Source organism: Lissotriton helveticus, chromosome 4_1 (assembly GCF_964261635.1).
Source record: "Lissotriton helveticus chromosome 4_1, aLisHel1.1, whole genome shotgun sequence".
Lineage (NCBI taxonomy): Eukaryota > Metazoa > Chordata > Amphibia > Caudata > Salamandridae > Lissotriton > Lissotriton helveticus.
The window spans coordinates 928896988-928921472 of NC_136063.1; the positions used below are offsets into that span (position 1 = coordinate 928896988).

The 24485-nt window shown below is 44.0% G+C and overlaps 1 protein-coding gene across 1 annotated transcript in view; it reads right to left on the reverse strand.

Moving 5' to 3' along the window:
- Positions 1 to 6842, reverse strand: part of LOC144828917 (cytochrome P450 2J2-like) — a 433018-nt gene extending 426176 nt beyond the window's left edge. Inside the window, exon 1 of the mRNA XM_078687535.1 lies at positions 6601 to 6842. Within this exon, the coding sequence (XP_078543661.1) occupies positions 6601 to 6759 (159 nt within the window). The 5' untranslated portion in view covers positions 6760 to 6842. The remainder of the gene's footprint in view (positions 1 to 6600) is intronic.
- Between the last annotated feature and the right edge of the window lie 17643 nt (positions 6843 to 24485).

Genomic DNA, 24485 nt, shown 5'->3' on the forward strand with positions numbered 1-24485 from the left:
TTTGCTCTCTCTGTCACAATGCATCATTCATCACCCTCCCTCAATTGGGTCACTTCACCCGAATGTGCAGACACAGGCCCCTCGCAGGACCTCTGACACTCACCACAGTAGTTTTTCTGGGATCTATGCTTTCCCCACACCGTCTCTGGGTGACTGCCTCTCCTAATCGGACTCCAGTACGATCACGGAATGCTCCTGGACTAATGTCACCCAGGAAGATCCATCACAGGACCCCCTCACCTGTGGACTCCCTAAAGCCCCACTGGGTCAACAGGAAGCACTGCTGGACACTACGTGAGACATGCCTCACCCAGACCCCCCTGCAGGCCATTTCCCAGCCTCCATGCTGTCAACACGAAACCAATCAGAGACCATAAAGATCCCTCAGGGAGAAGTTCAACAAGTCTCATTGAGGCCCACACTACCTCTTTTCATCTCACTCAGATGAAGGTATTCTCTCGGTTCTGAGTTCTTGCCTAGTAAACCATGACTTCGGAGGGATCCTAGGGATGCACCCTAAGACTGGTACACCTAAAGTGCACCACACTTGAGTCTGATGAGTACAGTCGTCAATTGCCTGTTTGACAGCTCACTCAAAGTAACCCTCCTGGACAGAAGTGGCTAACACTAGCACAGTTTGAAGCACATGGTTCCTTCCTTTTAGATCAGGCCCATCTGGCCAGCTGGTACTGCCATTGCAGGAGCACCTGCCTTCCAAACACACTCAACACAGGCATGTGCCCCACCGGAACACCTAAAGTGCACCAACCAGAAGTCTGCCAGGTAGAGTCCTTGTCAACTGCTTGGGAGACAGCTCAGAGTAAACTTCCTGGACAGACGTTACTAACCCTTTCCCACAGTGAAGCACAGGGTCACGTCCCTTTTAAGATAGGGCCCAACTGGCCAGCTGGTATGCACCATTTACGCCATACTGGGGCCTGTACCCACCAGCCAAAACAATGTCTGGCAAGACAGTACTTCAAGGGAACTCATGGCCTCACCCCAAGGCTGGTACACCAGCAGTGCACCAGGCAGTGGTCTTCTAAGGCACAGGTCAAAGTGACAATCCCTAACAGACGTGCCTGGACACCATCCATCTACAGGGCCTCCACTCTCAGTCCTAGGGTCTGACCAAACAGGCGGGCTCACTTGCTTGAAATCTGCTGTGCCCATGGCGAGTGCATGAATTTCCTGGAACCCCAACCCCCCCCCCCCCCCCCCCCCCAATCACCTCACTCAAGAAGCAGGGTACCCTTTCACCAAGATCTATGGTGTGGTGCCTGTTTGTGTCCTTAAACCTATAGCGAAAACCCCTCCTCACACAGGCATAGTGTGTAGTACTGGGGTTCAAAGGACACTATGGCCTGGAACAGTATAATGGGAACACAATGTGTGAAAGCCCACCCATCATCACATCATTTCAAAAATGTAACCCAGTCATAATAAACACAGGTAACTCATTAACGAACCATCAATGTTTTCACATGACATATGTTTGCTGGGGCTTTCCTTTCCCACCCCTGGAGTTCACATAAACAAACATTTGAACCCCTCTCAGAGCACTGCACTCTGAAATTTGAGGATTAATGCATAGGTATAGTGTGACAAAACTGAACTTATCGAATGTTAGCAATGCGTACTGTAACAGGATTACTATTTTTCCAGTGCTGAACACCAATGTAGGAAATTCGGTTATTTGTTTACACAAAGGTAACCCCCAATTACTTTGAGGCCTAAGAGGAGGGGAGAGGAAATAAAGACAATGAAAACAACCTCTTATGTGGCCTATCTAGTTTCTAAAATGGTAATTATTCAGACAAGACATTTCCCCATAACACAAAATCTCAGCACAAATATTACTTTCTTTCTAGTTTTGTTTATTTATCAAAAATATTTTTTTCCTTTATTTTCATATACTTATTTATAACTTGTATTAAATTCACAAAAACATTTACAGATGAAGCGGAAATATATTGTCATTTCAATTGGAAAGAATCCATTCTTAGCTGCTCTCAATATTGATACAAATTATAGTATCCCCCAAATTTACACAATCATCCTTCCATTCTCACCTTTCATTCTACTCATACATACCATACAAAGAAATGCACAATAAAAACACATCTGTGATGGGGTCCTGCTCACAATCACAGTTTTGTCATTCACAAGTCCATCAAATTAATTTTTGGTTGATTCTTCTTTTAACTTAGTTCTTAGGTGGGACTCCCAGAGTGTGATCACTGGTCTACGCACGTTTCGGTGAAAATAAAAGGTTTGTATCATCTTCTTCAGGACCAAAAGAGAAATATACTGTTCATCTGTGTAGTGGTCTGGGGGTCTATATGTGTCTTGAAAACTGGAAGTATCTCTGATCCAGAAAAATATTTGGACGTCCAGATCGTTGTCATCAAACTTTTATTATGTTTAATAAAAAAAAATCCCTAATGGATGTGCTCTTATACGAAGAAGCAGAGTAAGTTGCAATACGATCTGTAGTTATATTATAGTCGTTATATGCCCTCCGTATTATTGAGGATATAGTAGCTCCATCTCATTTTAACGATGTCTGTTGATGTCTTAATATTGTATTATATGCCTTATTTCTGGTCTTGAAAGGATTATATTTCCTGGGTTGGTTATTTATGGGGATAGAATCAGTCTTTCTTTACTCATGCCCACGTCTCCGTGAATTCGAAACTGCTTGGAAATTCGGTTATTAACTGTGCAAGATGTGAGGCTTGCTCTAGTAATAGGTCCACAATTTTCTCTTACTGGGAATGAAGCACCTCATTGTAGCACTTGATTCTATCAGGGTAGAAAAGCAGAGCAGTCCAAGGCCTAGTAATCACCATTTGCCTGTGTGCAATAATAATACTCAATAAATGATTGTTCAGCCCATGCTTTTTCTTTCGGAAAGGAAAAATACATTTATTACGCACACACTACTAAATACTATGCATTAACTTACAAATATATACAGAAGGCAGATAAAAAAAGTCATTAGATTACATTATGAAATCAAGTCAAGTCAAGAGATACTTTATTTTGGCCTGAGAAGGCCATAAAAGTACGGACAAACATGTAAAAAAAAACTGCAATCAATACAGCTTTTTCAACATTAACATTCAGCATACATATTAAAATATTTAATCAATAAAAAATTGTGAGATGTAATAAATATGAAATCACATTTGATCCCTAAAGAGCCATGACCCCTCAAAATCACAGTACCCCTCCCCCACCTATACCAAACAGCACATCATAATATAGGGGGGAATCATTTCAAATTTAAAAAGCCTATTGGCTCTCTCAAGTGTCATCGCATCATGTAAGGTAAGCCTATTGACTTTATCAAAGGTGCACCACGTTAAAAGGCAAACAATCAACATGGTAAACATCATCACCCTTTTACTACAGTCATTAATCATGTGAGAATGCAAACCTTAATGTCAATAAAGAATTGTCAATAAAGCATTTTAACACTGATTAAAATGACAGTAAGCATAAAGAGTAAATAAGGCATTGAAAATAAAGTAACGTGTCTGTCTTTTTTATACAACTTCAGGCCACACAAAATGCAGCCACAGAACCAGTGCCTAAAGAATGCTGCACTTCCAGCTATATAACAAAAGCTCCAGCCTTGGGAGTGCCTTGGAAATATTGATGAAAATCATGTGGGTCCTAAATTCAAACTTGTAACAAGGGGAGCAGCTGCCTTCCTGCAGCCCTCAATTACAGTTTAAGTTCTGCCCGGCATCCTCCTCTGCCGGCGTGGGAGGTGGCAGTGTGCTTCTCCTCTGGCTGCTCCATGCAGGCAGGGTGATTTCTTTGTGGTGGCTGCCCTGCTGCCCCTAGACAAGGCCCAGGTTATATTTGTCATCAGGGGTGCCAGAGTTGGGGTCCCAGGCCCCGTCTATCTTTCTTGGGGGGGGGGTTGCATGACGGTGCTCTCCCGGTTTCTGTTGCTTCAGCACCTGGGGAGAGGGGGGCCCCTGGGGTAACTAAAGATGCGGCGGGAACTCCACGTACACCCCCTCCTTTGGGTAAATCCATTTTACATCATGGCCCACCCAGGGGGTTATTTTTCAAAGAGGCATCAGATAATCAAACGCTTTGATCCTCACTGGGGATCAAAGGTCACCAACCACAAAAAGGACTTTATTCAGGCTACTTTGGGTGATCATGGGCTCATTTTACTCCTAGTGGTGATCTCTAGCCACCAGGTAAAGTTCAAGCAGACCTTCTAGCCTCAAAAGTGATGTGATATGCAGGGCACTGGTTTTACTGCCTCCCTGTCTTAGCTTTCCTCAGTCCCTGGTGCTCCTTTCCACTTGCTTGGGAGCAGAAGTTCAGATTTTCCACAACAGGTCCTCAGAGGGTGTAAGTGGGCCAACCTCACTGGTCTTCAGAGAGACCTAGTGATCCTGGGATCAACTGTGTGCAGAGTCCATAGTCCTTTAGTGCATCATGGGGGTTGTCCTTCCAGTTATCCATGGCTGCCACTGCCGTCCAGTTCCAGTCAAAAGCAATCTTCTGTGGGCAAGAAGGTTGTAGAAGTAAGGCAACCCTGGCCAGTCCTAGGGTGCCACATCACTCCTCCAACCCTGTCACAACTCTCCTGAAAAGAATACTGGTACAGTGAAGATGGTGCCATCCACAAGTCACTGGTCACATCTCCCCTTGGAACCTCCGTTCTGCACCTCGCTTACATCACTGCAGGGCTTTTCCCACCAAAACGTAAAAGAGGAGCCCAACCCTTGTGTTGGCTCCAGTTGTTTAGGCTTTCTCCTCTGTTCAGGAGGCCTTGACTGTTCCCAGCCCTAGTACAGTGTGAATGCTAATAAACAGATGCAGAATTTCTTCCCCACGCCTTCCTCCTCAGGAGCTGAGGAAAGCACTGTTATGTACTCCTTCCATGTTGGGAAGCCTGTGTTCCCTGTAATGGGGAGCAGAGTATTTAATATGGCCCAGCAGAGTGAAAAAAGGCCTCCGCCCTGATCTCTGGTTGAGCCAGAGAAATATGAAAATTCTAAACGACCCATGAGAGGTACATTTAGCTGCTTGGGGCACATTTGAACTGGTCACACACTTTTATCCCCATTTAATATCTTGTATCAAACTGGACTTTTAAGGTCTAAGGGAAGCTAAACTGAACTCTAAGGCAGATTTCCCCCTCTATACAAACAGAGTCACTCAGCAAAAGCTGACTTTACCTATGAGTGCCTGCAATATTATATGGCCTACCCCATATCATCCCTGCATAGTCCTCTCTGCCCCTGGCAACCTGTGTGCTGTTACAGAGTTGCTCCCGACAGTAGTCTCACACACACAGCCCTCACAAGTGTGCACATGCGTGAGCAGACATGTTCATGTGCAATCAGTCAAGTGCCCCCTGAACTTTCTGTATCACATCAGCCTTCTCTTAAAAGGCAGATACTGATGGTAAACATGTGCAGTCGGTTTACCTCTTGATTAGTATGAGTGAGGCACAAGTAGGGAGAATCACCCACAGTAAAAAGTCCAAAACCAGGTGATCAAAAAAGCAAAAATATTCAGGTGTACTAAATGGACAGATGTCATTTTGCAACACCTCCATTATCAAATCAGATAGGTAAAAAAGGCCCACACATGGATGGTTTTTAACTTCTAAAAACACGCTGTATACGTGCTTTACGAGGTATGGGAGACTATATGTACTTGTGCTTGCTGCAGGCAATCTGTATGGTAAAGCAAACACAAGGAGATGATGATGGACGAACCGCTGAAATGTTTCAGACACTCAGCCCCAGTCATAGATCTGGCTTGAATCCATCATCGTTCTTGAGCTTACTTCACCACCCCAGGTCAGACCCAGCCATATGCAAATCAGTCTTGACCCTGTATCTCATGGGAACAGTCTAGCCGGAACTGCCAAGCCAGGTCTCCCTAGAACGGAAACAAGCATCCTGGGACCGGTTTCGGGGTAACACCCCTCATCAACCAGGATAGCTTGAGTCCGGTGGAAAAGTGAGCAAGGAACTCACTTCTGGTCATACACTGCCAACTTAGGGCGAACAAAGCAAACACAAGGAGATGATGGACGGAGCGCTGATTTTTATCAGACACTCACCCCCAGTCACAGATCTGGGTTGAATCCATCAGTTGCATATGCCTGGGTCTGACCTGGGGTGGCGATGTGAGCTAAAGAACGATGATGGATTCAACCCAGACGCAAGGGTGCCTGCGCTGGCACATGCCAGCTGTTTGTGCATGAGAGCAGGGGAGACGGACAGGAATGCGCCATATCTTGTAGATATGGCGCATTCCCACCCTTTGCCTTTCACGCCCAGCAGCGCAGCGCAACGGGAACGCCTGCTGCGCTGCCATGCGTCAAAAGCTTGTAAATGAGGCCCTCTATTGTTAAATACAGTGCATTCCTGCCCTTTCGCTATCATGCAGAGCAGCGCAGCAAGGTGACTTGGACGCTGCGCTGCGATATATCTTAATACATTTGCCCCTTAATTTATTTGTGCGAAAGGGAGGGAAAGGCACTCAAAAAGCAGAACAGTAAGCCACGCCACAGTACAAATAAAGCGCTTGGAAATCTTATGATTACCTTACCTCGATAAGTTTCTCAAACTCCACCTTGAAGCCAAGCATCCACATGTTACCGAGGATAGGTAGAGGCGTGGGACCCGGGGGCCCTTTTGAAACGGCATTCCGGAATCTCAGTGCAAACCACACCAACAGAAACACCACGACTCCTAAAAAAAGCACCATATTCTCACCACCACTGTCTGCAGCGGCTTCCGACGACAGAATGTCTGCTTACATCTCCGATCTCGTTTGGATACAGAGTTTGTGGTGTGGTGTGGGCAGACCGCTTGGAGTCTGTTATTGGTCAAAACAGCAATCAAGGGGTTAAAAAATGTTATCCCGTTGATGTTTAATGTTTAACTTCCTGGTTGCACTTCCTCAGTTAGAGTGCCTCTCAGTGGAATGTGATATTAATGGTTCTTTGGCGTTTTCTGCGTGTCTCATCTTTCAGCAATCCTATCGCTTGGAAGGCTCTGTACACCTGGCAATTTACTGCTCACGGGCACTGCTGCCTCATTTTGAGACTCGTTTAAAGCACAGAGGGACCAAAAACAAACCAGGAATTGGTGCCAATCTAGTCTTCAGGGTTTTTTGAAGACCTACGTCTTATTTCCCAAAATATCAAACAGTATTTATTGTGTATATAATGTGTAACATTACAGAATACGACAGCAGCATGTTCTTTTGCCCAACATTGCTGGATCCACAAATCCGTTAAAGCATATAAAAATCCTACTCAGTGAAAGATTTAAAAAAACATTATAAGTAAAAATGTTACACCCAACCTCCTTTATTAGGGTCGGATTGTGAAAAAATAATAGACCCAACACCAAAATAAAAGTTGGCCCCATTAGCTAAGCAGATAGCTAAAAAATAGCTAAAAAAATGGCAATATTAGGTAAATCGACAGTAAAAACAAGCCTGCTGATGCTAAACAAGCATTGGCAAAGCCAAGAGGTCGCACTTTTGGCTTTGCCTTTGTATTTTAGCCATGTTTTACACCAGCGTGGCTGCTGTTCAGCATGGCTAAAATTTAATGGCACAGAGGAGAGTGTCGTAAAGTGGAGCAGAGCCATAGCGTGACGTGGTGTAGATTGGAGTGGAGTGGCATAGAGTGGTGCATATTGGTATAGAGAGGAGTGTAGTGTAGTATAACGTTTTAGAGTGGAGTGAAGTGGGGAAGAGAGCAGTAGTGTGGCGATGAGTAGAGTAGAGTGGCGAAGAGTAGAGTAGAGTGTCGTAGTGTGGAATGGAGTGCCGTGGAGTGTCATAGAGTGGAGTGTTGTGGAATGGAGTGTAATGGCGTGTCGTAGAGTGGAAGGGCATAGAGTTCGGAGGCGTAGAGTTCAGGATTGTGGAGAGGCATAGAGTGGAGAGGCACTGAGTGGAGGGGAGTAGAGGGAAGGGGCATATAGTCGAATAAAGTGTCATAGAGTGAAGTGTTGGTGAGTGGAGGGTTGTAAAGTGGGATAGAGTAGAGCATCGTGGAGTGGAATAGAGTGTCGTATTTGGAGTGGCGTGCAGTAGAGTAGAGTTGTAGAGTGAAGTGGCATAGAGAGGGATGGCATATACAGGTATAGAGTTGAGTGAAGTGTGGTAGAATGTAGTAGAGTGGAGTAGAGTGGAGCAAAGTGGAGTAGAGGGTCATAAAGTGGAGACACATAAAGTGTCATAGAGTGAAGTGGCGTAGACTGGAGTAGAGTGGAGTAAAGTAGAGTGTAGTAGAGTGGAGGGGTGCCGAGTGGAGTAAAGTGGAATGGAGGGTCGTAAAGTGGAGAAGAATGGCATACACTGTGGTGGAATATCATAAAGAGACGTGTCGTAGAGTAGAGTGCCATAGAGTGAAGTGGCATGGAGTGTTGTAGGGTGAAGTGGCGTAGAGTGGAGGAGCTTGGCCCAGAGTGAAGTGGCATGGACTGGTGTAGAGTGTGGTGGAGTGTTGTGCCATAGAGTGGAAAGTGGTAGAGTGGAACAAAATGCCATAGAGTAGAGTGGCGTAGAGTGGAGTGGCATAGAGTGCAGTTGCTTAGATTGCAGTGGCTTAGAGTGGAAGTGCATAGAGTGGAGTGGAGTGTTGTATAGTGGAGTGGTGTAGAGTGGAGTGGTGTGGTGTGGAGTACATATGGTGTAGTATTGTACTGTCATTACAGACATCCCATTTTCAATTGAAATGATCAGTACATTTGCACATACAATTTTACTGCACAAGCGATAATGTGTAGAAATGGCATCACCAAGTGTACTGATTTGTTTTGAACTTATACAAATATTTGCTTCCACCACACTTCTGGATTACAAAAAATTGCTTCATGTGTGCTTTCCGAATTCTGATATTTTCTGAAATATTTCCACAGTTCATTTACAAACATTTCAATGTTGTTGTGTGCTAGAAAAAAAAAGTTTATTTCCCAGTACCCGGCAATATTGTCACATAAATCCTCTCACTTTGAAGTCAGAGAAAGAAGAGTAGACAGCAAGCTCCCTGGGAGGACACAGCCTTACATTTGACCTCTGTCTTTGAAAGCACAGCAAATGTGACAAGATAAGAAAAAAATGTAAAGGCCTGTTTACAGAAAGCGAGTACTCGTGGAGCAATACAAGGATCGATGGTAAACAAGCTTTGCTCCACAGGAGGGACGAAAACAAAGCCAGCAAATAGAAAGCCAGAAAATGTAGTTACAAAGTACAACACCAATGGTAAGCAATGGACAGAATCCATTCCCAGGGAAGTTTTCAGAATGTCCATAAAAAATCTTTTCACAAGCAGAAAGCTGAGGAGTCTGGTAGGCTTCAACCTAAAATCTGGCCCACACACTGATCTGTCAGACCAGCCTATCAGGTACTGCCTGTTTACCCTGTAGGCGAGTCCAACCCTGTCTTTTACTCCTACTCACTAGTGAAGCAGCAAACTTCACTGGCTAACTTTGTAGGCTTGAGTCCACATTGTAAGTGGGACCAACTCCAAGAGGACAGTTGGAATCTGGAGTGCAAACTGAGCTGTCTCTCAGAGTCGGCAGTGTATCGCATTCTTGCTGTGGACAGGGGCTCAAGAGAGGCAGAAGTTAAGGAATGGGCCAGGTGATTGGTCAGCAGCTAAAGCAGCAATGTCAACAAAGTGTCTGGCCTGATTCCAGGGCAGATATAGCGGCCAGGTTTTCAAAATGCTTATGTGTGAAATTTATGTGCTTTAGCTCACTATGAATTACATCCTCTTGCCTCATTTGTGACACTTCGAGCAGGGGCGACATTAGGTTTAGTGGCACCTGGTGCGACAATATGTGTAGGTGTTGTGCCCCCATCCCCTGCCATCACGTCTTTCTTCATGGATTTCCTCACTATCAGTCCTCCAATGGTGCCCCTCATCTCTCCTTGGCACAAGACAATGAGTCATGCAAGTGTGTAAATCAATGGATAGAAAATATTACTTAAGAGAGGAGAACTATAGAGTGCTTGGTCTGGAGAAATGAAGGGGCGGATTTACTACATTTTTACACAGTGTATTAACCAAAGTTGCTGAACGGCACTGCACTGGGTGAAAAGGAGAGAGCACAACACCACGATATGTATGCTATTGCTCTCTCCTGTAGTGCTGGCATACCTTAGGCTGCCTTGCGCCAATACACCCATCCTTGCACCATAGAGCACCAGTGTTAGCCTAAAGTCAATCATAGATTTATGCTGCAAGGGTACACTTCTGCCACAAAAGTCTATGCTTTGACAAAAGTGAACCCTTTACCACATTGTATATGTGTTTTGAGTTGCTGCACACATGCAAAGTTGCAAAGGTTTGGAAAAAATAAAACCGTTCTCCAACTTTATGCCTGCCTATAGGAGGTGTAAGTTTCTGGTGCAAATCCCTTTCTAGAAAAGTTAGTTGATAGGGATTAGTATCTAAATGCATGGGTGGGTGCATGGTAATTCCATGTATCACCCATGGTACGCCTCTTTTACACAAAGCAGAGCACTGTGCTTCTATGTTTTACTTTAGAGCTACTTTTCAAAGCAAATCTGGATTTGCGTTGGACAGTTCACCCCAAAACATCACTGTGAATAAGATTTGCATCACTTTCCTGATGCAAATATGAGCAAAGTGTGAATAAACCTGGCCATAAACTCAGGATTTGAAATGTAACAAAAGATTGGGGATACATAAAATCGTATTACTACCCAAAGGAACCCTATTAAGCAATCTTAGAATAACAAAAGATGGAGGAAAGAAAAACTATGTTCTAAATCTATGTTTGTGATTTGAATGCAGCACTTTGATACCCCCATCTTTGCTCAATGTTCTATATTAGAAGGACTGTAACTTATTAACTTCAAAACAAACAAAACGATCTCTGTGACAAAAAGCAGTAACCCACTGGCTATCTACACAAAATACTAATCTGGGATCTGCTTCTTACACATTGTGCTTTGTAGTAGACTAGAAAGATTAACCGTACTACTTTTTCTTGAGTTAAAACTGTGACTAGACAATTCACAGACCTCCCCATCATGTGCATTAACCACCAAAGTTATCATGCCTGCGTTATTACCCCCAGAAAAGTGCAAGACACTCAAAGATCTTTGTAGGCTGCTCTTATTTCGCCTCAGCTTGTAATGCAAAGGGTGTTCCTTTAAGCTTGATGCCTGGTGCAGCAGAACGAGTTGCACTGCCCTAAACGGTCACTGACTTTCAGTGATAATTTCTCACGAGTTAAACCATGCAATAAGGCCCACATAAAGTGACAAATGTAGGAATGGGCCCTTTATTTGACCTGGTCACCCCCGCATTTTGCCTGCTATTTGTTGCAGTTTTGACAGGAGTGCATTGGGTTCCTGCTATCTAGGCCCACAGAGTTGGATCTCTTTCCCTAAAACTGTACAGGTGTTCCCCCAATTGGCAATAGCTTTAGCACACCCTATAAGTCCCTAGTAAATGGTACCCCTGGTACCTAGGGGAAGGAGACTAAATAGGGTCCCTAAAGTCTGGAGCAAGTATTGTACTGTGGGGAGGGGACCCTAAGGGACCCCTCACAACACTCAAACAAACTGCCATTGCAGGCTGCATGACATGGTGAAGAGAAAAGTGAAGACACGACATGGCACACCTCCTTTGTACCATGCCTGCAGACACTGCATGTAATATAAGTAAGTCACCCCTACAGCAGGACTTACAGCTCCAAGGCAGGGTGCATTATATTAGATGTGAGGACATATCGCCCCTGTGATGTCCATGTCGATTGTTGGACATTGCCACTGAACAGGGAAGCCATCTTGAGTGTATGTACCCAGTACTTGTGATTACAAGTTCCCCAGCTACATGACGACTTCAGTGAAACTAATGATGTTTTTCTATCAAACATATTGGATTAATAAGCCCACAATGATTCCAGTGATTGATTTATTAATACATGCACCCAGAAGGCACTTTAGAGGTGCCCCCTGAAAATCTATCAACCACTTGTGTACTGGCTGACTGTTATAGACCAGCCTGCCCCCACAGACAGGTTTCTGGCCCCTTGCACGGGAAAGCCGGCACCAATTGGGAGCTCCTGAACTTGTCCCCAATTCCTGCTCTGCCACCTGTTTATAGGCGGCCCTCCTTCTTTTTACCGGCATAGCGCGCAAAGCTACCAACCCAACCAGCACCTCTGCACCCGGATGCCCCAGGGCAGATAACGAGTAACTGCTGGCAGTACTTTGGATCTTGGCTGCCTACAACCCTAATTCTTGAAGGAGACACCCAGAAACTGAACGTAAATAATTCTATGCAACATATGCCTAGGAAAGCATTGCTGCATAAAGACGTATTTTTGTGAACTTTTTACTCACTTGTAAAAATAAATATTTAAGAAAGTACTTACTTGATAATGAAGTTCTTGGTATCAAACATTATTTAAAAATATGACTTATTGGTTTCTAAATTGGTCTTGGATTTGTTCTTGAGTGTGTGCCTCATTTAATGACTCTGAGAGTACAACAACAGCTTAGCACTATCCTCTGATAAGCCTAAACTGCTCACTCACACTACCACACAAGAGAGCATGTAGTGTTATCATTTTTGCCTCTGGAAACCAATGAGAGTTACCTGGACTCTATGCACAGTGTACTCGTTTTGGTACACTATATAGAAAGCCAGCTTCTTACAATAAATATCAGAAATGACTTCTTTTGAATAGTAAGAAGCTCGAAAAGGGCCTTGAAACTGATGCAAAACCCTTGAAATTGAAGATCAGAAAACTCCTTTCGGTTTAATGCAGTGGCTGGAGAGCTCTATGGGCAGTCTAGTCACAGGCTTTGCTCAAAACATAACATATAAGGTTAAAATGTTGCCCCTAAGCACAAATTGTAGCATGCAGGTCACAGATTTATATTCTATGCAGACAAGTAAGTGGGTTACTGCTTTTCCTACAGAGATTTTACAGGTCACAAGTTATAATAATTATTAAACAGTCTCTGCTAAGGTTGCAAAAAAGGATTCTTTGAGTAGTAATAAAGATTTATTAGTATAGAAATGATTATTAGTGTAATTGCTCATATAGAAAGATATATCTCGTCTTCTTACAGCCCACATTCCTTACCCACAGAGTTTGGAAATTCAAACACATTTCCAAATTTTAGTTTAGCTCAAGTACTTTTAAAATGACAAGGCAAAGTGCTTTTTGGTGGCTATGGCATCAAAATGTTATGCTCCAGCTAGACTCCAGTCTGGATGAGACAAAAAAAGGAGTACTTATGGATCTTAAAGGGTAGCGTTTTTTGATAGGCACTCAAGTAAAAGGTGACTTCAGTCATGCCCTCGTTTGACATCCCTCACAGGCCTGATCTAACTACTCACAAACAAGTCAGTGGGCCTAGTTCCAAGTGTACAGTTAAAACAACATACTTGATCTTACTGCACACAACCAAACTAGCTGTTATAGAAAGAGGGGGCCATGAATATTACTGTCTAGCTGGAGGCAGGTGGACTCCGTGTTTAATTTGTGAAGAACAAATAGTGCAAGTGCTCAAGGTATTTCACGAAAGGTAAATGCAACATGGGTCACCCACTGACCTGGCCAGTGCCGCCAGTGGCAGTACCAGGGTTACCTACTAACATTCATACTCTAACAAGTGTGTTACTTTTGATTGTTCCATGTCACCCACAGCTCTAAGAATGTCCTGGTTAAGGTGTTATTTTAATTTAATGTATGTAATGGATTTTTACCCAATCTGCTGTTGTGCTCTGCTGAAAAATTCAAAGACAGCATGGGAGACTAAAAAATAAGTGGCAAAGTTGAGAAATAAGTGTCAGCGCCGAGCACCTGCAAACACCAACACTAATTAAGCACTGGATGGACTGACTCCTGTAGTAAATAGTAGCTGGTGCACTGTCTATGGTCGCTGTGCTGGGAGGGAGAGGTTGAGCCGCTCTGCTCAAGTCACAAAACTCACAGCTTGAGTACTTCAGTGCTGCATGCTACTCAGAGGCACTCTACTGCTTACATATATCGGGGCTGCTTGGGAGAAGTTCACTGCATAATTTGGAGAAAAAAATAAGTGCCCAAAAATTCTCTAAGGAACTTGCCACTGTTACAAATCAGTCAATCAAGCATTTATAAAGCGCAGCAAATCACCTGTGAGGGTCTCGAGGCACTTGAGATGTTAACCGCTGTGTGGTGGTCTTCAATCAAACATCTAGATCTTGAGTTCTTTCCTGAATTAATGGGGTGCTGGGGCTGTTCTGAGGTGCAGGGGAAGGTTGTTCCATGTCCTGGCCACCAGGTGCGAAAAGGAGCATCCTCTGCTGTTGGCTCAGCGGATCTGGGGGTGTCTGCGAGTCAAAAGGGAGCGGAATGGAGGTGTCTGGTCGGTTGGTTAAAGGCCAGGCATTTGTTGAGGTATGTTAGTTCTTCGTTATGTAGGGTTATGTAGGGTTTTGTAGGCATGCATCAGCATCTTGAACTGGCATATCTACTGTATCGTGCGCCAGTGAAGTTTTCTGAGGTGGGATGTTTTTTTAAAATTTTATTTATAGAGTTTTGTATAGCGTACAGTTTTGTATAGCGCGAACGTGACCCAAGGGTGTCAGAGCGCTTCACAGTTTCATGTGTTACAGTTAGAAAACAAACGGTATAGTAGTGTTAATATAAGTTAGATTCCGATCTATGTCTTTCTTAGCAGTTTCAACAGAAGCACATTTAGGATCTGTTTAGTTTACAGAGGTGTACCTCTACTCCTCTCCAAATGGTCCCGATTTGTATTTCCATTAAGTTCTACATCAAGGACCCAGAGTAGTACTGAGGAAAGTCTTGTTTAAGAGAGGAATTTGTTCATTAGGAAGCTCTTCACTTCCCTCTTGAATGTTGCCATGTTTGGAATTTTTGTAATGATTGGAGGAAGTGAGTTCCAGATTCTGGGGGCTGCCCCGGAGAACGCTCTGTCATACGTTTTCTTCTTCCGAAAGATGGGTGGTTTCAGCAACATCTCCTTGGCACTCCTAGCTGGTCTGCTTCCCCCTGATATCTCAATTTTCTGGGCTAAATACCTTGGTGTTTTGTAGTGGAACGCTTTGTGGGTAATACATGCCATCTTAAATTGGATTCTTGCCTCGTATGGTAGCCAGTTTAATGCTTTGAGGTGTGGGGTGATATGGTCATATTTTCTAAACCCAGTAACGAGTCTTGAGGCCGCATTCAGACAGGCTTTTAGTGGTGCTGTAGAAATTTTTGGTAGACCTGCTAGTGTTGTACATCCATATTCAATCCTTGAAATAACTAAGGACTGAACTGCCAGTTTGAGGTCCGTCGGAGTGATGAGTTGTTTCATTTTTCTGAGATAGTTCAGGTGAAACCGGGCACTTTTCGCCATTGCATTGATGTGGGCTTTCATGTCTAGGTTCTTATCCAGCGTTATTCCCAGTGATTTAGCTGAGTCAACTAGGGTAGGGGTGCAGTTTAGCGCTGTGATCAGATTGGTCCATTCCTTCACATTCGTGGGGTTCTTTGGAGGTGATATTAAAAGGAATTCCGTTTTTTATGCATTTAGCTTCAGATGATTGCTAGTTAACCATTGTAGTGACACTTTTAAGGCCTCATTCATTGTCTTGATGTCTTCCAGTGACGCGATCTTGATGTAGATCTGAGTGTCATCTGCATACATGTGATGTGATATGTTTGCGTCTCGGAGAATATCTGTAAGGGGTTCAATATACAGGTTGAACAGTGACGGAAATAGTGTTGATCCTTGAGGAACTCCAATCGAATTCAGGCATGAAGGGGACAGCGTCTGATTGACCAGGAACTTCTGTGTTCTGTTCTGGAGGAAGGATTCAAACCATTTCAGAACATTTCCAGATATTCCCATCCTGCCTTGAAGCCATGCTAGCAATTTTACATGATTTACCGTGTCAAATGCTGACGACAGGTCAAGAAGGACTAATAAACATGTTTGATTGTGATCTAGGGCCTGCAGCGCATCATCCACTATATGTAAGATTGCTGTTTCCGTACTGTGGCCTGGTCTGAATCCTGATTGGCAGTCGTCCAGTAGATTGAAATTAGTAATGTGGTCACTCAGTTGATTTTGCACACATTTCTCAATAAGTTTGGCAAGGAATGGAATATTTGTTCCTGGGCGAAAGGTATTTGGATCTGCCGGGCCTGCTGTAGGTTCTTTGATGATGGGGAGGACTTGACCGGTTTTCAGGCATTCTGGTAGGATCCCTTGAGATAGTGATGTATTGATTATTTTTGTCCATATAGGGACGACGACATGGTTGATTCTTTTTAGGCATTTTGAGGGGAGAGGGTCTTTGTAGTGGTTATTTGGTTTGATCTACGATATAGTTTTGGCAATGGTATTTTGGTCATAAAGTTTAAAGGTTGCCCATTGCGCATTGTTTTTCGAACTCTCAAGATCGTTTTTCGTGTTAGCATCGTCCAGCTGTAGTATTTGGCTAGCGAGGTTGTCGGCTGCCATCCTGAGCTCTCTTTCCAGAGTGATGTCCTTGTCCGTGAAGAATGTTGTGAATTCCTCGCAGCTCAGTTGCGTTTTAGCTGTCTCTTGGGCAGATTTGGCCAGCTTATTGGATTGCTGCTTTAACATCTCGAATAGTTTCCAGGGTCTGTTTTTGGCGTCATCTAGTTCTGATCTAAAAAATTCCTTTTTGGAATTGAAAACACTTTTGTTGTTCTCGTTTCTGATTTTTCTGAGAGTTTTCAGCTGGGGGGATGATGGATGCTGTCTCCATTTTCTTTCTGCTAGTCTAAGTTTCCGTCTGTCTTCATTCAGTGCCCCATTGAACCATGGACTTTTTTTATCTTTACTGAGATTCTTTTTAGTTTTAGAGGCATGGTGGAGTTGACTATATTCGTCATTGATGTAGTGTAGTGATCAGTGAGCTCGTTGACGTTTAGCAAGTTGCTGGGCGGACTTAGGTCCTTCTCACATCTTTCTACTAGTAGCTCAATACTAGGGTCTTTGGTGTCTCGAGTCCACTTTTTAAGTTTCACCTGTTGTGTAGTCCTGGTCTTTTTTATGGTGGGTATCCAGAAGGTTATGGCATGGTGATCCGACCAATCACACGGCAAAATCGAGTGGATTGTAACATCCTTGTTTCTCGAGAATACCCAGTCTAAGGTTGCCCCTTTTGAATGTGTTAGTTCTGTACAGGCTTGAGTAAGGTTTAGATCTCTTAAAAATTCTTTAAGTGCGTTTGTTATTATTGTCGTCCCAGTGTAGATTAAAGCCTCCTAGGAATATGTTGTTTGTGTGACTGTTACAGTTGGCCGTGATAATCTCCATTAACTGGTCTGAGAAGGTGGCATTATTGCCTGGTGGATGGTAAAGCGCATGCAGGTTACATCTTTGATTATCTGCAGTTCTTATACCGATACCGAGGTATTCACAGGATTCAAGAGGGTCTGATTGTATTGGGCTAATTTCGATGTCAGATCGGTGTATGCAGGCTATACCGCCTCCAGTCTTTTTTAGTCTGTCTAATCTCACAATGTTATAGTGAGGGGGCACCAGTATATCCATGACTGGGGAAGAAGATTCCGTAAGCCATGTTTCTGTTAAGATTGCCACAGCAATTTCCTGGTTAATGATGAGGGCAGCGATGTCTGAGGCATGTTTTGCTGTGGACCGGCAGTTGAGCAGCAGGCATAGCAGTGGTTTCCCTGAGGTACTAGGGTTTATCTCCTGAGTATTTGCGGTTATCTGGACTTGTTTTAGGTTGTTGAGATTCGGTTTCCTGTTCTTCGGCCAAGACGTTCTATTTGCATTGATCGGGACTGATCTAATTTCCTCACCTCTGTTGTCATATGACTGGAGTAGGGTTTCGGTTTCAATCTCCGACAAATATTTAAGATTTCTGTACGGTCGATTATGTCTGTTTGATAATGGCATGGCTTTCACTTTATTCTTTCCTAGAGTATCATGTACTGATTTTTGAATGAGCTCGACTTTGGAGTGAAATACTTGCAGTGATTTTTAGTATTTTTTCCATAACTTACAGTGCTCTTAGAATGTTTTGTGCCATATTATTCGCTTGAATTTGAAGGGCTTTGATTTCTGAGTCTGAGTTGATATATTAGGAGAACACATCTGCTTATTTCGAGGTTTGTTTGTGTCCCAGTGCTCTAACGCTGCGGAACTAATGGAAGTGATGTTGGCTTCCCTATCTTTCTTTGTTAGATGGCTGTTTCCATTGAATGACCTACGATTGTGATTAAACAAATCCTGAGTGGGAGGCGCTGATTTATACCAATGTACCGGCGTCGGGGCGGTGTTAGCGTCAATTATTGGTTCTCCTCCTATCTCTGCAGCACTCCCGTCCACTGTGCCTCCTTTCAAATTTGAGTCACCTGACTGCATTGTAGGTTGCGGCTTTAGGGGGTCTCTAGGTATACTGACGTCTGTGTTGGCAATGCTGATGGTAGATAGGGTGGTAGCTTGTGTGGACTGTTTCTGTTGAGACCTTGTGTTATCTACACATTCCTTTAAGGTTGAAAACAGGTTGTCGAACTTTTCTAACTCGTCGTTGGCTGCTTGTATAAGCACAATACCGTTCTTGTAGATGGTTATGCATAGTGTCACGCCCGTATGCTCCTCAGGATCAGGATGATGCTCTAGTGGGTCCACCCCCTGATCTCCTCACACTCTGACCATATAGACACACAGAGTATAAAGGTGATTAAGCGAGGGAAAAAGGGATAGGGTGGGTACAGCAGTGGAAAGGTGACAACCTGTAACAAAAAAGCATAGGATTAATACAGTACATACACTGTTGCTACTCTCAATATCTCTCGCTAGGTTTAGAGCAATACCTTCTAGGTTCTCCCCTGATGCGTCTTCCTGAACTCCAAGTAAGATGCTTCTCTTACGTTGAGGAATAACACTATCCACCTAAAAACACAAATACCAGCTGTAAGTGACCACCTATCTCCAACTAGCAAAACCAACTTCAGCATTCATACACGCACTCATACTCACTTTTAAACACCCTTGTATCCCACAAAATATAGGGGGGATATAAGGAAACAAAAATAGTCCATATAGCAAAGAAGGCAGAGAGCAGAGTTTTGCCTCAAACACTACTTGATATAGACTCCCAGCCGGGAGAGAAACAGTCTTGAAATCCAGGAGCAAAACAAAAGAAAACCAAGTCCTGAAATCCTGATCCAGGGACTAAAGCATGATAGTACATCCAAGGTTCCCTAAGAGTCTCAAGGAACGAAATGAAATAAAAAGGAAAGTCAAGCTTCCTACCTGGATGGGTATCAATGATCCCGGGCTCCCAGAACTGACGGGCGCCTCCCTTCTGTTCAGCCGAGCGAAGTCAAAGATGTCAAAGTTCCCCCCGTCGCAGGCGCGAATTGGGTAGGAAGCACCAGGGGCCCAAATGAGACCCTGCCATAGCCGCGAGCGGGGAAAGGCACCTGAAAACCCCGATCCTCAGCCGCGCGCGGGGAAACTGGAGAAACGACAAAAGGAGACGCGTCCTCATTCGCCGAGTGAGACGCGTGGAACTCAGGAACTCCGGATGAAGGACCGGAGCCAAGGGCAAGACAATCCCTGGTACCGCGAAGGACAGAGCAGCCGCTCTGTAACAGGCAACAACTCCAGTATCACGTACAGCTCTCCGATGCGCTGTGCGTGAATATATGAGATGACATCACTTCCCAGAAGGCCTTCTGGGTATTGTAGTTTTTGCAGCATAATTGCGGTGTGATACCCGGCACATAAGGCAGGCGCCCAGGTATCAAACCCTGACACATAGTACCGCTCTTAGTCTTGGTGATGGGATGATCGATATTTTGGTACCATGAGGGATATTGCTTGTATTTTTTATGTTGAGCATTTTCGTAATGACAGTGCGTCATTTAGCCGTTTTTCTGGTGAAAAATATCAGGTCATTTTCAATAGTGCCTTTAGTTAGATCAAAGAATGGGTCAGATATCAGTGTGTCAGGGTTTTTCCTAATTAGATTGTGTTTGCATTTTTTGGCTGCGTTCTTGGATAGGTTAGTGGGGTACTCTATGACGTAAGAGTTGATGCCTGTTGATTTTAAATTGATTCTGGTCATATTTACTGATGGTGGTAAATAATACATAATTCACCTGGTAGTTCCTGCAGGTGTGACCTCACTCTGATGTGTCCTCTAGACCACTACCAGTCTCATTTAGATGTATCTTAGCTGTCTCCGGATGTGTACAGGTTTTGTTGTTTTACCTGTTGGTCTTCCTCAGGAGTAGACTTAATTTACTTATATAACAATTGGTTTGGGCGTATTGCAAAAGAACTATTCCATGATATTTCGCCGTGATGTTGCAGTTATGGTGAGTCGTTCCAAGATGGCTGCCGTCTTAGTGATCTAAGCTGATCGAAATGGCTGTAGGTCCTTGTTAGTTTCTACTTGCTCAGTCCTCTTTCTATTGCCCTGTCCCAGATTGCTACCATTTTGGAGATGTGTTGGGGATTTGAGAAGGAACAATCCCTGTTTAAACTGTATGGGGCAATAAGAACAGACAGGAGCATCACTTTGCACGATTGCAGGAAAAAGGATAAGCAAGTTTTGTTGTAGGAGAGCTGAACACTGTCTGCAATTGCTAGTTCTGATCGTCGGCAGCGGCCGCCATTTTAAGGTCAGGCAGGCTGCAATTTAGACTTCGTCGTTTATCTTCATGTCCTCGCAACACGGGAACCAGGCGAGTTACCCCTCTCATCGGGATTCCTGCTGCGCTGGTGCAGAGACGCCGCCACTTTCTTGACCCGGATCCCGCTGTGGCACGAACGTCTCCGTGGAGCCCGCCATGCACTTGTGGGGTACCGAAGGTCTCTTGGCTGTGGTGGGATCCGGGCGATTCAACCGACGGTGCTGTTCTGATGGGAGAGGTTGGCAGAGTCCATGTGCGGCACTCTGCTGCAGGGGTGACGGACCTCCAGAGCAGAGGGTTCCAACCTGAAGCAGTGGGTCCGATGGTGAGTCCGATGATGGGAGTGGACCCAGGATAACGTTCTGATCGGTAAGATACGAGTCTCTTACCAGACTCTTTTTACTTGAAGCAGCGCGCATTGAGGTCCTGGCGAAAGTTGGATGGCCGGTGCGCGGAGAGCGGGTTTAAACGGGGATTATTATCTAAATTGGAATCCACCAAACCTGTGTCTTGCCACTGCATTCTAGATTGTCTGGAGTCCCTTCAGGAGGCGTGCATTGATTCCTACATAGAGTGTGTTTCCGTAGTCCATTTTGCTGTTGACAAAGGCTTGGTGGCTGTTCTTCTGGCATTGACTGGGAGCAACCTAAAGATCGTGCAGAGCATGAGTGTGGAAGCAGGAAGATGAGACTCTGTTGACCTGTTTTTTCATTGGCAGTTTGCTGTTCAGGATGATGCCGAGGTTGTGGGCATGGTCTGTTGGGGCTGGGGGTGGGACAAGTTCTGCAGGACTTGAAGCATGGGGAGAGGATGTGGCATAACGAGCTAGGGCGGCCGATCTCAAGTCTAGGGAACCGGCTTTGAGTCCCGGCAATGATGCTCAATATCCTGTGATTCTGGGCAAATTACTTAATCTCTCTGTGCCTAACAAAAAAATGAATGTGTCCTTGTGTAACTTAACTGGTGCTCATGTAATGCGCTCTGATACCTGATACCTTTAGGTCAGGTTTGCGCTATATAAAACTCAAGTCAAGTCAAGTCAAAAGATACTTTATTCGACAGCTAAGAGTCATAAAAGCACAGTTCATTACAAGACATTGGTACATAAAACCTTAGAAAAGATTTGAAATTTTGTTCTAAAAATGCATGTACAAGACAGATAAAATGTATACCAGTTTACAGATTCCTCAAGCAACTATAGGTATTCAGAGAGAGCAGCAATAGGAAGTACAAACAGGCAGTAAATATATGGCCAGAAACTTTTGGATCTGTCTCGTTAAGGACACGTTAAATAACCAAACACACTGACTCTAGAGCCGGCAAGCTTTTCCTATATCTGATGGCCGCTATTAGAAAGCTTGCAACCCCAAAACACACTGTGGGGGAAGGTAGCATTTGAAGATAGGTCAAGCCGGCCTCACTTGAACAAACTGTCGGTCTTTGAACAGTGGTAAAATGTGAGACTTGCGCTGAGGGTCGTAAAAAGTGCAGAAAAACATAAAATGTAATGTATCCTGGTCTGAAAAGTTTTTGCAGGGGCAAGGTTTGAGCGAATCAGGCTTCGAATAGCCTAGGGGGAATGCCAAGAGCCAAGGGACCATATTCAAACGAAATCTAATCAATACAAAGCGATGGTATGGTTTGTTAACGTAAGTTAAGCTCAAAACAATGAGGACAGGGGCACGAAATCCCTCTGCTGCAAACAGCAGAGGGATTTCCATGTTTTGGGGGGGAGCCTCAGGAGGTGGGGAAGAGCTTCCCCAACCTCCAGGGGCCCTTCACTCATTTTCAATCTAATGAGGATCACGCGCATGGCGCACTGTCGTCATTACATTGAAAACTAAACTTGGGAGAGGTATCGTTGGAAAGGGGAGAATCTCCTCTTTCCAATGGTACCCTTCCCTACTGGATCTCTAATTGGGGATGGCCCCAGGAGGGTGATCTCCTAGCAGGGCTCTACCCACTAGCCACCAGGGAGGGGAGATCGGCCCTTTGTGCAAGGGCCTTTGCTCCCCCATTTCTGCTCCCCCTGGGGGGCAGATGGGGGCAGTAGCCCCCAATCTACCCATGGTGGGTAGAAAGCACACTAGACGCCAGGGATTTTTTCTTTATACGCCAGGGGTGAGCGCTGCCCAGAATGGGGATGCTAAATCCCCCACCCTACCCCCTAAAGAAGGAATAAGACTCTCTGACCCCCCCAGGAGGCAGATGGGGTCAATAACCCCTGATCTGCCCCCGTGGGCGCAGAAAGCACACTAGGCTCCAGGTTATATATATATATATATATATATATATATATATATTCACTGAAAAAACCATAGGTTATAGACCATATATAGTTAGGAATTTGCATTTACAAAACCTTGAAAATTCACTGAAAAAACCATAGGTTAGAGACCATATATAGTTAGCTGGACATTTTATTGACATAAAACCAATGAAATTCCATATATAGTTAGTTCCACTAACTATATATCGCGCACCCGCAATCCACTGCTGATGATGTCACATATTACATCATTCATGACATGGTCAGTGACATCACTGATGACATCACTGATGACATCTCAAATGACATCACTGATGACATCCCTGATGACATCTCAAATGACATCACTGATGACATCATCTAGTGTCTGTGTGTTTTTGTAAAGTTTAAATATGTTTTACATATTGAAGAATGAGTGGATGTATGGAAGACTGAGTGTGTGTGTGGCTGGCTGGGAGGTGTGTGACTCTGTGCATATCAATGTGTACTTGTATCAGTGATTGTATAAGAGAGTAAGTATGTGTTAGTATATGTGTGAAAAGTATGGTGTTCTGTGTTTAACTGTATAGATGAGGAAATCGAAGTGTGATTGATTCTTCACAGGACTGACTAGGTGTATGAGTGCATATGATAGTGTTGTAATAATGAGTGACTGTATGTATGAGTGATTGTATGGGTGAATGAGTGAATGTGTGTGCAGACGTAGGAATCAGTGAGTGCGTATGTAGTAACTGGTATTGGTGTGTCATGATGTCATCAGTGATGTCATTTGAGATGTCATCAGTGATGTCATTTGAGATGTCATCAGTGATGTCATCAGTGATGTCACTGAAGTATGGTGTTCTGTGTTTAACTGTATAGATGAGGAAATGGAAGTGTGATTGATTCTTTACAGGACTGACTAGGTGTGTGAGTAACTCCATGGATGAGTGGCAGTGTGTGAGTGTCTGCATAGGTGTATGAGTGCATATGATAGTGTTGTAATAATGAGTGACTGTATGTATGAGTGATTGTATGGGTGAATGAGTGAATGTGTGTGTAGACGTAGGAATCAGTGAGTGCGTATGTAGTAACTGGTATTGGTGTGTCATGATGTCATCAGTGATGTCATTTGAGATGTCATCAGTGATGTCATCAGTGATGTCACTGACCATGTCATGAATGATGTAATATGTGACATCATCAGCAGTGGATTGCGGGTGCGCGATATATAGTTAGTGCAACTAACTATATATGGAATTTCATTGGTTTTATGTCAATAAAATGTCCAGCTAACTATATATGGTCTCTAACCTATGGTTTTTTCAGTGAATTTTCAAGGTTTTGTAAATGCAAATTCCTAACTATATATGGTCTATAACCTATGGTTTTTTCAGTGAATTTCATTGGTTTTTTTAAAAGCTAATATCTATAGCTGTAAAATATATTCTTTATTACGTGACGTATAACGTAGCCACGTGAGACGCCTGCCCGGTTCGCGTACCGGGAAGCGCCTCTACCGCGAAAAATCACGG